This window comes from Mercenaria mercenaria, chromosome 6 (assembly GCF_021730395.1).
Source record: "Mercenaria mercenaria strain notata chromosome 6, MADL_Memer_1, whole genome shotgun sequence".
In the NCBI taxonomy this organism is placed as follows: domain Eukaryota; kingdom Metazoa; phylum Mollusca; class Bivalvia; order Venerida; family Veneridae; genus Mercenaria; species Mercenaria mercenaria.
In genome coordinates, this window is record NC_069366.1 from 67,034,762 (window position 1) to 67,051,530 (window position 16,769).

Sequence of the window (16,769 nt, forward strand, 5' to 3'; positions counted from 1 at the left end):
TTTTCATCCTTCTTTGTTTAATAGGAAAATGAATCGGGTCGTGTTAGAATTACAAACAATACCGTGATCATGATTATACCATCAATCACATTAAGAACTACAGTCACATTTTACAACTATCTCTGTAATTGTAATGATTAAAGCAACCCTATTTAAGGTTATAATCACATTTTCACAAAAAATCTATGATTGTGTTAATAACAGCAATCACAATAAGAGCTAAAACTCATTTTACCACAATCATTGTGAATGTAATAACAACAACAATCGCTTTAAGGGCTAAAACACACATTTTACTACAATCATTATGAATGTGATAGTAACAACAATCACTTTAAGGGCTAAAAACTCATTTTACTACAATAATTGTGAATGTGATAATAACAACAATCACTTTAAGAGCTAAAAACTCATTTTATTACAATAATTGTGAACGTGATAATAACAACAATCACTTTAAGGGCTTAAAACTCATTTTGCTACAATAATTGTGAACGTGATTATTACAGCAATCATTTTAAGGGCTATAATCGCTCTGATTGTTTTGGCTGTTACCATGTAGTCATATTCCAGTGAAACCGAATGAAGTAGTTGAACAAGAGGAACAGACCGATGAATCCAAAAGAATTAATATCCTAATGGATGGCAAAATCAGTCTTGGTAATTTACTGAAAGTTAGATGAAAAAGGCTACTTGATGAATTGATCAATAAGATTGCATTTAATTATGTACATATTTTCATATTATTAGTTTTAAGGTGCAATTTGAAACATCCCGTCTTGACTATTCATAAAGACAATGATTCGACAACATTGTGTTAAATCAGTACAAGACTATAATATGAGCCGTGCCATGAGAAAACCAACATAGCGGGTGTGCGACCAGCATGGATCCAGACCAGCCTGCGCATCCGCGCAGTCTGGTCAGGATCCATGCTGTTCGCTAACAGTTTCTCCAATTCCAATAGGCTTTAAAAGCGAACAGCATGGAGCCTGACCAGACTGCGCGGATGCGCAGGCTGGTCTGGATCCATGCTGGTCGCACACCCACTATGTTGGTTTTCTAATGGCGCGGCTCATATATACATACTACTGCAATTGTAGTCTTACATTTGTTTCACGTCCACCAGACAAGGTCATTTAAAAATGGGTCAAAATAACTGAACATCATTATATAAACATGCTCGATAATGGGAGGTTATAACGGATTACTGTTTGTTAAGGATACAACAAAATATATTTACTCTAGGTTTAAAGTAATCGAGATTTTAATGTATTGAAAAGTTATTGAAGTGTTTGTTACACGATTAGTTCGTGCAAATTTCAGTTGGTATATAGCAGAGTTGAATAGTCAGTTAAGTCATTCGAGGTTGTCTGCATTGCTTAACACAACACACACTACTTACATGTATACGAACTGGATTATAATGGCTGGTGAACAAACGACCACTTGGGAATTCGGTGGCAAATTTAGTTGCAATGGAGCCGAAAGAACTTTGATTCCGGTGAAAGGGTTTAACTAGCTTCAGTGAACATTCTCAAGATATTGAATGACCGCAAATGCTCGTCAACGTTTACATTTCAGCTAGATGTTTGTGAAAAAATGCATTTTTTAGAGTTTGATCTACCCAAAGTTGTAACAAAGACTGTCACAGTGGTAAACTTGCCGAAGTTGCTGATGAAATAAGTAGACAAGAACTCAGTACATCAGTATGATAAAGTAAAGGATGAAAAAAACATGAGAAATAATTTACGACGAGTCTAGTGTCGGACACCGTCTATACAGAGAGTGAGGAGACATAGGCTGACCGACAACAAATTTATCCATATGGTCCAGAGAGAGGCTTAAGGTTCTTGTAAAGTCTTTTGAAACAACCCCTCGGGTGAAATTTTTGTTTTAGTTTTTTTACGCCACATATCATAAAGAATACACAAAAATGTTCAAAATAAGTAGAAGAAAATTTCAAGACAGGTTGTTCAATTTTGAACAACACATTTTGTCTTATATCACATGTGCTTTGACTGTTCATGTTCTATTTTGTAGAAGATATCAAGCTTCTTTTTCAAAAGTATTTTGTCATTACTGTCATAATCATTGTGTGTCTAACGTATTTGTCCAGGTACTCCGGGAGTTGAAATTGTTACAAACCATGTACATTTCAAAAAGATGCAAAAATTGCAAAATGAAAGTGAAAGTAGAGCTGTCAAACTGACACAAAACTGCAGTATTTCAACAAATATAAAAATATAAAAGTAAACTATTTTTCATTTCCCGGAGTACCTAGATGTCTGCAAGACACACAACAAAAACAAACTTAGAGATAAAATATGTTTGAAAAAAAAAGTTTGATATTTTGTACAAAATAGAATGTGGACAGCTGAAGTACATGTTTTGTAAGACAAAATACATATTACCAAACAAGGTGACCTCTATAGAAAGTATTTTCTACTTCTTCTGAACAACTCCGTATATATAAGTTATGAATATTATGAATCTGTCTGGTATAATTTCCAAAATGAAAATTTACCTAAGGGGTGGTCTCAAACGCTTTACATGAACCTTAAAAAAGAGGAGTATTTTTTAACGATTTATGTAATTTAAGTTTAAGATGCGATTAGATTAAGCAGCATGACGTCAATGGAGAGCGGCGTATGCTTAGGGTTGAGATTTATAGTTGTATTATGCAAAACCGATGGGAAAGAGTGAGATTCTATGGTTCTATAGTTATTTTGTTGAATTTTATCGCAATTGACTATCCATATTTACATGATTATGATTAAGCAAGTATATAGTTGTATGACGCAAAGCCGAGGGCAAGGGCAAACGCCAATGGCCGAGATTTAAATTTTTATTACGTCAAACCGATGGGAAAGGGCAAGATTTATGGTTCTATAGTTATTTGGTCCATTTTTTCGCAGTTACACTACCCATATTTATAAGATAATGATTTAGCAAATATATACTTGTATGACGCCAAGTCGAGGGCAAGGGAAACCTCCAATGGGCGGGATTTATTGTTGTATTACATCAATCCGATGGACAAGGACGAGATTTATGGTTCTATAGTTATTTGTCAATTTTTATCACAATTCCACTATCAATATTAATAAGATTATGATTTAGCAAATATATAGTTGTATGACGCAAAGTCAAGGGCAAAGGAATCCTCCAATGGGCGAGATTTATTGTTGTATTACGTCAAACCGATGAACAATTGCGAGATTTATGGTTTTATAGTTATTTGTCAATTTTTATCGCAATTCCGCTACCCATATTTATAGATTGTGATTTAGCAAATATGTAGTTGTATGACGCAAAATCGAGATTTTTAGTTCTATAGTTATTTCGTCAATTTGTATCGCAATTGCACTATCCGTATTTATAATATTATGATTAAGCAAATATGTAGTAGTATGACGCAAAGTCGAGGACAAGGGCCAGCGCCGATGGGCGGGATTTATGGTTGTATTACGCCAAGCCGATGGGTAAGGGTGAGATTCATGGTTCATTAGTTTGTTTGTCAGTTCTTATCGCAACTGCACTATCCATATTTATATACATTATGATTTAGCAAACATTTAGTTGTATTACGCCAAGCCGAGGGCAAGGACGACCGCCAATAGGCGAGATTTTGGGACAGGATGGACGTACCGGGGACAAATTAAATGTTATACAATAGCTGGTATCAATATAATGTCAATTTCCATTCAACAAAACGGACATTGTATGTATATGCTATAGACTGGCAATAATTTCAAATTACAATAACATATTACATACACGGTACTAGACCTGCCACATAAATTTATACATTACAATGCAATACAGTAACGGCGTTCAATAATTAACAACGAAATGTTTGACATGTTTATGACAAAGGGTACTTTACAATTATCATGTTACACAAATTTCAGTACAAATCTTACAGCTTATACAAACGAAACATTTTAGATTCCTCTTTCGAAACAATTTACAAAAGTCTGAAAAATTTAATAAATTAGCCCGACATACCGAAACTAGCCAAAATCTTATGCCGAAAAGTAAACGTTATAAATTTCTGTAAAATGAACAAAAATTTACTAAATAAAAATCGTAATTCAAAAGTTATACAAAAATCTAACAAATAAATTTCTTACCTCGATCGAGCAAACTTTCTACCAAGAAAAATCAATTTGACATAAATCCGTCTAATGTCGAAAATTGTGTGCACTAGGCATATCTAGTCCAGTCTATTTGTAGGGTTATATCCCGCCAAATATTGGATTTCACGGAACTCACGGCATATGCGTGAACTCAGACTATTAGCATTTCCACGGGAATCACGATATAGCAGGGAAATCTAACTACTTTGGGGCGGAATTGAATTGGACAATTTAAGGCCCGTTATAATGGTTTTGGGGATAAAAACATAAATTACTGAAGTTTATACAATATCAACTTTCTTATTACTGAACCGAATTAAATAAAATTTACATGGAAATTTAAGTTCTGAAATACAGAAAAACATGAGAGGTATTTCATGCATAAAATCTGACATTTACCTCAATAACTCAAAAATTTACAAAAAGATGATTTAATACCTGTATTATACTACAGATACATTGAGGCCCGTATGTCAGTTTGTGACAGATTTATTGTTGTATTATGCCAAGCCGATGGGCAAGGGCGAGATTCGTGGTTCTATAGTTATTTTGTGATTTTTTATCGCAGTTCAACTATCCATATTTATAAGATTATGATTGAGCAAGTATATAGTTGTATTACGCCAAGCCGAGGGCAAGGGCGAGCGCCGATGGGCGAGATTTACGGTTGTATTACGCCAAGCCGATGGGCAAGGGTGGGATTCATGGTTCAATAGTTTTTTGTCAATTCTTAACGCAACTGCACTATTCATATTTATATACATTATGATTTAGCAAATATTTAGTTGTATAACGCCAAGCCGAGGGCAAGGACGAACGCCAATGGGCGAGATTTCGCCAACACGATGGGCAAGAGCAAGCGCCAAGGCCCGAGATTTATTGTTGTATTATGGCAAGCCGATGGGCAATGGTGATATTTATGGGTTCTATAGTTATTTTGTCAATGTTTATCGCAATTACACTATCTGTATTTATAAGATAATGATAAAGCAAAATACATTTATTTCTAAATCATATTATTTTCAACGTATCAGGCAAAGTCAGTCTGTTTGATAGTGGGGTTATCTCCCTTGTTCAGACATTTTCACACACGTATTATTTAGATGTTCAGTTTTGTATCAATATTTCCAACATTATATCATTTATCTGGGTATCTTTTGAATATTGAATATACTTGATTTGCACAATGGCTTCTTATAATCACGCTATATTCTATAAGGCCTCGCATATACTGTCTATTATGATAATTGAACACAAACTAACACTTGTATCATTTCATAAAGGTGCATAAGGGTATTTGTTCTACACTTTATGCAGTCAGTAAATTGGCTATTTGATAAATCTTTGTTCAGTGTTCAAATGCAGTCAGGCATGCAAAGAGCAAAAGTCATTCAAAATGTTATGTCTGTATACAATTTCTGACATTGACTTTTCTTAACATCATTTGCATGTGTATCAATAATGCATTTCAACAACTTAAGTTTTCTTTTAACATTTCAGTTATTCTAACATCAGGAAATATATGTGTTTTGTGCTTTTATGACATTCTGATATATTTTATGAATATAATGACGGCTATGAAGTCGATATTTATTGTATAGAATGTCAATTGTTCAGTGATAGTGGAGAGGTCGATTAAGGTTTAGAAACGATTAAAAGTTATCAGAAGTGTAACAATAGTTGCATCTTACATTAAAATTATATATAATCCCGTTCCTTCTTTGTTGTTCGATACATGACAATGCAGACAACAAATCCTAAAATGCATTTATGTATTTGTTCTCCTTTCATCCCTCGATTTACTTTGATTATGGGATAAATAATTTATTTACGTTTGAGCGTAGCGAATTTGGAAATAACGTTGCTCATGCGCGGCTTGCAACTTCAAGGACATGCCCGTCTCAGAGCGAATGATACAGTATGAAGTATAGAATGCAACGAAGCAAAATAACAGCAAACTCGAATTGACCGAGTCCGTTCAGACTTTAACAACATAAAATGATCATTTACGAAGCAAAGATATATTATGATTTAAAAAAAAAATACCAAACATCATATCTTATGTTTGCATCTATTTCTGATTGTCCTCAGATTTTTGTAGGACACTGTGCATCGTCGTATATTATTAACGCAATCCAGCCGTTTACCTTTTCTTGCCAACCTCTATCCACTTTTCAACAATTTTCTCTCTCTCTTCAAGTGTTAATGAGAATCCTTCACCGGTAGTTCCATTCACTGAAAAAAAAACCACAGAATACAGAAATCCTTACCGTTACAACGATATTAGTCATGGTGCAGAACGTTGTAAATCATAACCGTTACAACAATATAAGATATGGTACGGAATGTTGAAAATCATAACCGTTACAACAATATAAGATATGGTACAGAATGTTGTAAATCATAACCGTTATAACAATATAAGATATGGTGTAGAATGTTGAAAATCTTAACCGTTACACATATTACAACAATATAAGATATGGTGTAGAATGTTGAAAATCATATCAATTACAATTGATATAAGTCTGAAAATCATAACCGTTACACCAATATAAGATATGGCCCAGAATGTTGAAAATCATATCAATTACCATGATATGTCTGAAAATCATAGTCGTTACAACAATATAAGATATGGTGTAGAATGTTGAAAAACATAACCGTTACAACAATATAAGATCAATATAAGATATGGTGTAGAATGTTGAAAAATATAACCGTTACAACAATATAAGATATGGTGTAGAATGTTGAAATCTTAACCGTTACACATATTACAACAATATAAGATATTGCCCAGAATGTTGAAAATCATATCAATTACCATGATATAAGTCTGAAAATCATAATCGTTACAACAATATAAGATATGGTACAGAATGTTGTAAATCATAACCGTTACAACAATATAAGATATGGCCCAGAATGTTGAAAATCATATCAATTACCATGATATGTCTGAAAATCATAGTCGTTACAACAATATAAGATATGGTGTAGAATGTTGAAAAACATAACCGTTACAACAATATAAGATATGGCCCAGAATGTTGAAAATCATATCAATTACCATGATATGTCTGAAAATCATAGTCGTTACAATAATATAAGATATGGTACAGAATGTTGAAAATCATAACCGTTACAACAATATAAGATATGGCCCAGAATGTTGAAAATCATATCAATTACCATGATTTGTCTGAAAATCATAACCGTTACAACAATATAAGATATGGTACAGAATGTTGTAAATCATAACCGTTACAACAATATAAGATATGGCCCAGAATGTTGAAAATCATATCAATTACCATGATATGTCTGAAAATCATAGTCGTTACAACAATATAAGATATGATGTAGAATGTTGAAAATCATATCAATTACCATGATATGTCTGAAAATCATAATCGTTACAACAATATAAGATATGGTACAGAATGTTGTAAATCATAACCGTTACAACAATATAAGATATGGCCCAGAATGTTGAAAATCATATCAATTACCATGATATGTCTGAAAATCATAGTCGTTACAACAATATAAGATATGGTGTAGAATGTTGAAAAACATAACCGTTACAACAATATAAGATATGGCCCAGAATGTTGAAAATCATATCAATTACCATGATATGTCTGAAAATCATAGTCGTTACAATAATATAAGATATGGTACAGAATGTTGAAAATCATAACCGTTACAACAATATAAGATATGGCCCAGAATGTTGAAAATCATATCAATTACCATGATTTGTCTGAAAATCATAACCGTTACAACAATATAAGATTTTGTACAGAATGTTGTAAATCATAACCGTTACAACAATATAAGATATGGCCCAGAATGTTGAAAATCATATCAATTACCATGATATGTCTGAAAATCATAGTCGTTACAACAATATAAGATATGATGTAGAATGTTGAAAATTATATCAATTACCATGATATGTCTGAAAATCATAATCGTTACAACAATATAAGATACGGCCCAGAATGTTGAAAATCATATCAATTACTATGATATGTCTGAAAATCATAATCGTTACAACAATATAGGATATGGTACAGAATGTTGTAAATCATAAGCGTTATAACAATATAAGATCAATATAAGATATGGTGTAGAATGTTGAAAAATATAACCGTTACAACAATATAAGATATGATGTAGAATGTTGAAAATCATATCAATTACCATGATATGTCTGAAAATCATAGTCGTTACAACAATATAAGATATGGTGTAGAATGTTGAAAAACATAACCGTTACGACAATATAAGATCAATATAAGATATGGTGTAGAATGTTGAAAAATATAACCGTTACAACAATATAAGATATGGTACAGAATGTTGAAAATCATCATATCAATTACCATGATATAAGTCTGAAAATCATAACCGTTACAACAATATAAGATATGGTACAGAATGTTGTAAATCATAACCGTTACCACCGTTTTTATTAAGTTAAACAGGTGAAACGAACACGAATTAAATTACTAATCTCGAAGTTTTCCTCCCCAAATTACTCACCATATATCTGCGTTATCCCGTTATTTGACAAATGCTGACAGTACATATCAATCTTGTCATAATCTACTTCTCTAAAATAACAAAAACATTTAATTAAAAAACTGTATTCAAGAATTCGAAATTTCTTTTGTTTGCAATGAATATTCATTAGCCGCAGATGTAATAAACGGGCCGAATACCATTTCGGATTTCTTCGTGTGTGTGTCTGTTTAATGTTGGAGAAGGAAAAACAAATCGGCAAGGAGCTGTAGACAATATATGTTCACAAGGACTGATTTGTATATAAAATGAAAGGGTATATTAAATCATATAAAGTTGCAAACATGAAGGCAACCGCAAAATAACGAGTTTAAATTTTGTAACGTATGTGACATATCTATGTATAAAATATGCACAGGCCCGTTTGTATATTTTAACTGACCGAAATTCATGACATTAAATGTTAATTTGTAATGGGAGTATGCCGATGAATGAGTTACCCTTCAGGAGTCATCGGTGTAAACACCGCAGGTACCAAACCTTCTAGCTTGAATGTTCTCACCTACAAAACAAAAAACAACTAGGACAGTTAATTATATCACATGCCAATATTTGAATTTCGTTGTTGTATTGCACATAATGTATATCATTGACAATTATGATGATGAATGCTAACAGTCATACATATATATATATATACATGTACTACTGATACAGTTGTGTTTCCGTAATGGTCCTGATACTGGTGTGTCGCACTGGCCTGAGGTCACAGACCGGTGGTCCGAATATTGTAGATTGAGGATCTGGTACAGGGCAGTCATAACACTTACTTATGAAAAAAATATTACAAAATCACTTTTGAACAAAACCGACATAGATACCTATTTTTCCAGAGCAGACGCAGTGTACCAGTGGTAACACTTCAATAGCAGAGAAATGAGTTCAAGCCCCGCTCCTCTAACCAAAATAACTTTTGCAGTCTCTTTTTTAAGCTTCATACCAAACGTCATATATAGTTCGACCTGTTATAAGTTATGCTGCCTCCGTTTGGGGGTTTAAGGAGTATTCATGTATTAATGCGGTTCAAAACAGGGCCATGAGATTCTTGTTAGGGGTGTGAAAGTATACACTAAAGGCTGCACTTATTGGAGAGATGGGATGGGAACCAGCTTATGTTAAACAAGTGTTATGTATAATTAAGTCTATGCAACATGTGTCAAACACTAATTAATGTAACTAGACTGAACAAACGTATAGCTTTGTGGGCTTGTTCACTAGCTTCTGGGTCATGTAAGAATATATATTTTGTAATCACTGTATTAATGAGGAAGTTGAATATTGACCTCAGTGTTGACATTTCTTCCCCTATTTCTCCATCATTGTATAATACTGTTAAGACAGCACTATTAGAAAAATGTAAGGCAACATGGTTGAGTCAAATACAAAGTGTTGTTGGTCCATCTCATAAAGGAAGAAATAAACTGAGAATGTATCGTTTGTATAAATCAGAACTCCAAGTTGAGCAGTACTGTAAATTTATTTTACCACTTAAACACAGGTCTGCATTAGCCAAGTTCAGGTGTGGTGTAGCACCATTGCGGATGGAAACAGGGAGATTTGAGAGTTTTGAAAATAGACTGTGTCCGTTTTGTAAAGAAGTTGAAACTGAAGTACATGCTCTATTTCATTGCCACATTTACAGTGATATAAGACAGGTCCTGTTTACTAAGGCAATATCAACAGAAGCAAATTTTATCAACTTTTCTGATGTAGAAAAAATAATCTTTATTATGTCCAACCAGGAAATGATAAGATGTACAGCCAAAACCTGTCATGATATTTTACAAAGAAGAATTTTATGTCTTTGTAAATAAGTAGTCAGTTCTTAATACATTGATGCTTTCACTTAATTTTATGTAACCCTGAATACATTTTGCTAATCAAACCAACATTAATCTGATTAATGTTGGACCAGATTTCTTACATACATTTTCTAACGGTTGCATAGTAATGCCTGTTTTGCGTTTTCAGTATTTTAAGCTAAATTTTATGGCAGTTTTTATCTACAAAAGAAATGGATTCAAGTTTTAATTATGTAAAATATATCAAATATGTATAGATTTAGATTACAATAGTAGATGTAAATATCACATAGGGGATTGAATTAGAGAGAATACGTTTATCCTTTAATATAATAGTAATAACCCTTTTGTGATAGCATACAATATGGGTTTTTTATAAGTGCAATATAATGTGGAGTTTGTTTTATATGATATAATCTCTGATATAAATTATATCATGCTATATAGTCTCAAGTAACTCAGTATTGAGTGGCAGCATTAAATATGTTTTAAGATATTATATGTAATACAAATATGTACTGTGACTTTATTTATGTATGCTGATGAGACTTGAATAAAATAAATAAATATAGAACCAGTCAAGTTTCTGAAATTGGGCGGCTCCTGCACTACCCTCCAACCATAATTCCTAACATTCTTCTGAGGGAGTTGCCCCTTTAGGTGACCGGTGACTGCTATAAATAAGCTTATATAAATACGGGTACATACATAATGCTTCCATTGTTTTGTCAAATAAGGTGCATGGAATGGAAGGGTCGTTATAAGACTGAACTGTAATCATGTCATACATTGTAACATGGGGAAAACTCTGGACTTTGACTCCTGCATGATAACGACCATTAACAAGAACAACGAAACCGAGCATACAGTTTCAATAAACTTTAGGCGATGCTTGTTTTAAAAATAACAGACCCGTAATCACACTCGGCTATTTCCGGATGATGACGTATACTGTCTGCGTAAGGGATTCGGACGAAAATGTACCTCGGAGCGCACATGGCTTTCGTAAAACTTGGAGAATGACGAAATTGCATTAGGGGAATATGTAATTTGTTGCCAGTTCTCTTCATGGGGTATTAGCCGTAAAAAAGGGGAATCTCTAGAGTTACAGTAACTCTAATGTGTTAGGCACGTCGCTCCATATGGAAGAATTAGACCCATCGATTTTTTGCATGAGTAAAAATATTCTATATAGCGCAAAGGAGCCCTTTACTTCACTTAAATTTATGGAAAAAGTATTATAGGTATTTTAGCTTCGCAAACGATGTGATGATATTCAATATATTGTCTTTCTTGTTAATATATTATTTTAAAATGAATTTAAAAGAAAATGGTCTTTTGCGTTTACTTTATTTGTGTCTATCTGCAATCAGATACATAGTAAAATACAGATAATTTGCTGAAATTACTTCTGTTTGACAAAGAATAAATAGTTTGTGATTTGCCCTTTAAGACAATAGCAAACGGCTTAGTAATCTTTATTCATTTAGCTATTGTTTCATATTAACTTCAGTTTTCTAGGTGAATAAGAAAATAGTCTTTAAGCGTTTTGTAGATGAGTATAGGTTTTTTTTATCGTTATCGGAAAGACTCGAACATTCTCGTATATTTCCACCAATGCTTACGGAATTTAAGCTCCTTAACTCCCTGGGGCCGAAATGCGACTATAGGCGTTATATTTTCTACCCCTGTAGCGTCAATATGCGACTATACGCGCGTTATCAGAACTCCCCAGGACGGCGATTGACGAGTATAGTCGCGGCACCGAGATCATGATGATTGCGATAAGTACTTGTTGATTTTTGATAATTTTGACAAAAGCAAAATTTCTTTGCATACTGGCTATTATTTCTTTGATGTAATAATTACTAGTTGTGCTAATAATTAGTTCCCTTGTTAAAATAAATGTCTGTAACTATGCGGTAATGTAAATGAAGTAAAAAGACGATCTCCGCTGTGTTTCGTTCATACTGTATTTCAAAAGAGTAAAATAATGTCGTCGGCCAGAGATCTTTCTTAAAATGACGAAAATATTTATTTATTATCATACTGATTCTGAAATATCAGTTCCGTCGGATGATGATTCCGACGATGCGATTCCATTATCAGATAAATGAATGGTCGGAAAATGTTAAGTTTTAGAAGGCTGAAATATTGGTACACTTACATTACATACGATACAAATGGATAGAAAATAACACAACAAAGCATGTTTCATAAAATACAAAAAAGTTATATGTAAAAAACGCATGTTTGTAACTTTAATAATTATTCAAAGATAGATGTAAATATTACAACTTAACTGTCTCAGCACGTGACACACAAAATTTGTGTACATGTTTAGAAATAGATTATACATCAAAATAAACCACTGATATTAACCCAAAAACGGGTGTAAATTTATGTAATGCTGATGTAAATATTCAGTGTTAATGATGCATTTCTATTTATGGGAATTTAATGTTCAAATATCTATTAAACGCAGTAGGTGTGTTAAAATTATGAATATTTCGAAGTGAAAATTTCAATATATATTTCAGTTTACACCCAAGTTAATCATGATTTCAGTTTACACCCAAGTTAATTCCTGCATGATTTCAACTGACTGTATGCGAGTGTGATTATGATAAGGTTAGATAATGTTCTTCGACGTCAGGTGGTAATTCTTAACCCGCCGCAGCAGGTATGTTACGATATCGGCCTCAGGGAGTTAACGGTATAGACCGATTTCTTCTCACTCGCTAATCTGCACACATGTACGGATTTAGAAATTGGTGGGCACTCCATAATCTGATTTTGTTTACAGTCAAAAGTTTGAGGATTGAAAATCAAAATTTTAAAAAGAAGAATTTTCGAGTTCACATCGAATTTGGATCTAGCTCGAAGATCAAAACTGAAATGTTCCGTGTTAAATTCGAGCCGGCATTGAACTTCGAGTCTATCGAAAATTGAAATCTAAAGAACTGATTTTGAGCTGGAATTAAATTTCGAGCAAATTAACAGTTTCAAAACGTTGAAATTTGAGGCGGCATATTTTGGGCAAGTTAGAAGATTGAAACTTAAATTTTCGAAAGAATGAAGTTGCATTTTGCTAACATTGAAATTTCGAACAGACTAGGAAATCGAAATTACGATTTCCCCAATTATAGACTATATCAAAAGTTTCCACAGCTAAATAAATTCAATAGAGTATAGTGTAAGTTTAGTCTACTTTCAACACTTTGAAAGAACCTATACTGAACTTCCTTTTGTCTTTTAATAAAGTCAAAATCCAAGACTAGCCAAGAGTCTATAACGCTTGAAAACATTCTGAGTGAAAGAGAATGACATGCTCTTTATCATAAGCTTGACAAAACCATACCAATTTCAATTCAATTTCAATTCGTTCATTTACAGATTGACATGAGTCCCACAATGCGTGGGCAGCATCAGCAATACATACATACATACATACAAACATACATACTTACATAAAAACATACTTACATACAAACATACATACATACATACATACATATATAATATATACAATATACTGCATAACTATACATGCAGAAAACAGTTTAAATACAGTAATAAATGGGAAAACGACTACCTTCAGTATCTGTGAAAAAGGGGAAGATAAAATTAAAAAGAGAAAAATATTTTACTGGTAAAGTGATATTAAAAGAAATTTACCTGAAAGAAGTTATTAAAGATTTTATAATGTAAACAAACCCCTACACCATTTTACCATCAATATTTCCCATTCATAAATGCACTCAATTCAGGTGATAATTGCTGACATAATTGTAAATGACAGGCCCCAACCAAAACATGTTTTTTTTTCTTTTTTCAAGTTGTGTAAACAGTTTAGGTTATAAATTAATGTTGATATCTGAAGTTACTCGCTTACTTTGTTAAAAACAATAAATAAAACACCTTATAGCTCGTTTACAGTATTTGACCTGTATCGAAAATCATCAAATAAAGTAAACTCCATATGCTTTTTCAGCATTTATTCGTTTTTCAATTAAAGCAATGATCGTGATAGTTCCATCCAGAGAATGTTGAATTGCTTAAAATACATTACATAGAGTCATTACCTATGAGCCACCTTCAAATGTTGTAATTACAACCACTACCTTAAAACATTGTAATTATATTCGATGACAATGAATTTTTGTGTTACATTATTTGAAGTAAAGTACTCCTGAACAGTAAGAGAAACTCTTCCAAATGACTAAAGCATAAGAAACACTTTCAAAGTGATTCATTTAAGTCATAAATATACGCAATCTAGCTACTTTATTACACAAAAGTGATACCAGTTTAACTCTTTTCTTTTTGTTATATTTTTCATTGTTGGATATATAAATTTTACATTTTTAATATATAAATTTTGTGTAAACCAATGTATCACCATTAAGAACAATAAATTAAAATAACTTTGACTAAAAGATCAGAACTTATATATTTTAATAACGTTTCTTAATTTCGTAAATTTTCTTTAAAGGAATTTATGCATTATTTTACATTATCTTCATGCATTACTAAACTTTCCATCATGGCCTCACTACAACTTATAAAATTATAACTGTCAGTGTAAGCCATGAGAAAAGTGTGCATATTGTATATTGAATACAATGAGATTTAAACAAATGTAGGTCATATTTTGTCTGCCCGATCAGTTGTTGGAAAAAGGACCTATCTGATTTTTCTTTCACTTTTGTCCAATGTTTTATATTAGCTTCAGTTTATTGGTCAATTCAGAGTTGTTCCCCTTAGATTTATTTGGGTAGGTACCATCTCTACACGATGGGTCTAATTTTCCTATATGTTTATTGAAATAAAATTCTGTTCAGCGACCATCGGCAAAACTCGTTGCGCTATAAATCTTTAAAAAATATGAATTTAATTTTCCATTTCATCATTAAAAACAAAAGAAGACAAAAAGAAAAATAATTTACTTACTGTAGCCATTGCTGTCTACTGTTAAATTAGTACTCCTATATCACGTTAAAGCACGTATATATACATGAAGTAGCTCATTAATGTTATCACGATAAAGTTTATGATACTGGTTGTATTGACCGATTTCTGAAACATTTTATCTATCATTATCTACCTCCGGAACGATCTCAAGGTAATACTGTACCGTGACATTTTTAGCTTTCTACTACTTCCGCACGATAATTTAAACGACAACATGTTTATATTATCGTTTGATTGTTATAATATATGGTTCTCATGCATCGTTGAGCTCAAAATGGTTGCCAATGATAGAAGGATAGAAGTTAAGTGCATACTGTAATGTTATACAAAAATATTTTCTGTATTGAAATGTTTTAATGAAGAAAAATCATAACTATCAAACGTTATCGTTTGAGTTATCGTGCGGGTTTTATACTTGTCGTTTTCGGTGATTATGATTAAAATACCGATCTATTTATTTGGGACCGCTTTACTCACTTTGATTCTACGCAAAACAATGTCTTGGTCGTTGTGATGTTATGTAAACCAAATACAGAAGATGTAAATGGCTGTCGGTCGGTCAGTTGGTCCGTCCGTCCGTCCGTTCGTTGGCAGTTCAGATGGTAGACCATTTGGTTTCTGATCAATAACAAGAAAAGTTGTCCAACTTCATAGAACGATAGGAATGTTTCTAGTCAGAAAATGAAAACTCCTGTTCTTTGGGACAGTTGGTCATAACATCATTGGCCGCCACGATAGCCTAGTGGTAGAGCGTCCGCTTCGAGTGCGGAAGGTCGTGGGTTCGATCCCCGGCCGCGTGATACCAAAGACATGGAAAATGGTACCAATAGCTCCCTTGCTTGGCGCCCGGCGGAAGCTGGCCTCTTCTCTCATGCCCTCGTGGTAATGGATTCCATCAGGAAAGAGGTGTCGAGAGTGATTAATATAAGTTGTAGAACTTCTTTCACAATCGACAAAACTAACATCATCGGGACTGAAAACGATTTACGCTTAATTACTGAAGAATGCTTTAGCCTACAGTCAGCAAACCACTCTCTCTTTATATATAATTTACATGTGCGAATAACCATCATGGTACACCATATCACATAGCAGTACAGACGAACGTGTCTACTCCACATCAAATCCACCAAGTTGAACTCAGTAAAGAGGTGCTGCTTTTTATACACGCCTGATCTGCAATGCACATTAGAACTGGTTCAACAGAAATCTGGGTTATCACGCCTCACAAATCAACATTTCATTTTACAGGTTTTGG

At 33.0% G+C, this 16,769-nt stretch overlaps 1 protein-coding gene and 1 non-coding gene across 2 annotated transcripts in view; one reads left to right on the forward strand and one right to left on the reverse strand.

Moving 5' to 3' along the window:
* LOC123550380 (N-acetylneuraminate lyase-like) overlaps positions 1-15,639 on the reverse strand; it is a 37,670-nt gene extending 22,031 nt beyond the window's left edge. The window contains exons 1-4 of the mRNA XM_053546223.1: positions 15,491-15,639; positions 9,176-9,237; positions 8,697-8,767; positions 6,290-6,377 (exon numbers count right to left, since the gene is read on the reverse strand). Coding sequence (XP_053402198.1) covers positions 6,290-6,377; positions 8,697-8,767; positions 9,176-9,237; positions 15,491-15,499 — 230 coding nt within the window. The 5' untranslated portion in view covers positions 15,500-15,639. The remainder of the gene's footprint in view (positions 1-6,289; positions 6,378-8,696; positions 8,768-9,175; positions 9,238-15,490) is intronic.
* A 600-nt stretch (positions 15,640-16,239) lies between these two features.
* On the forward strand, positions 16,240-16,313 carry Trnas-cga (transfer RNA serine (anticodon CGA)). Its single transcript has one exon. It is a non-coding gene; the product is annotated as a tRNA-Ser (tRNA).
* The last annotated feature ends 456 nt before the right edge of the window (positions 16,314-16,769 follow it).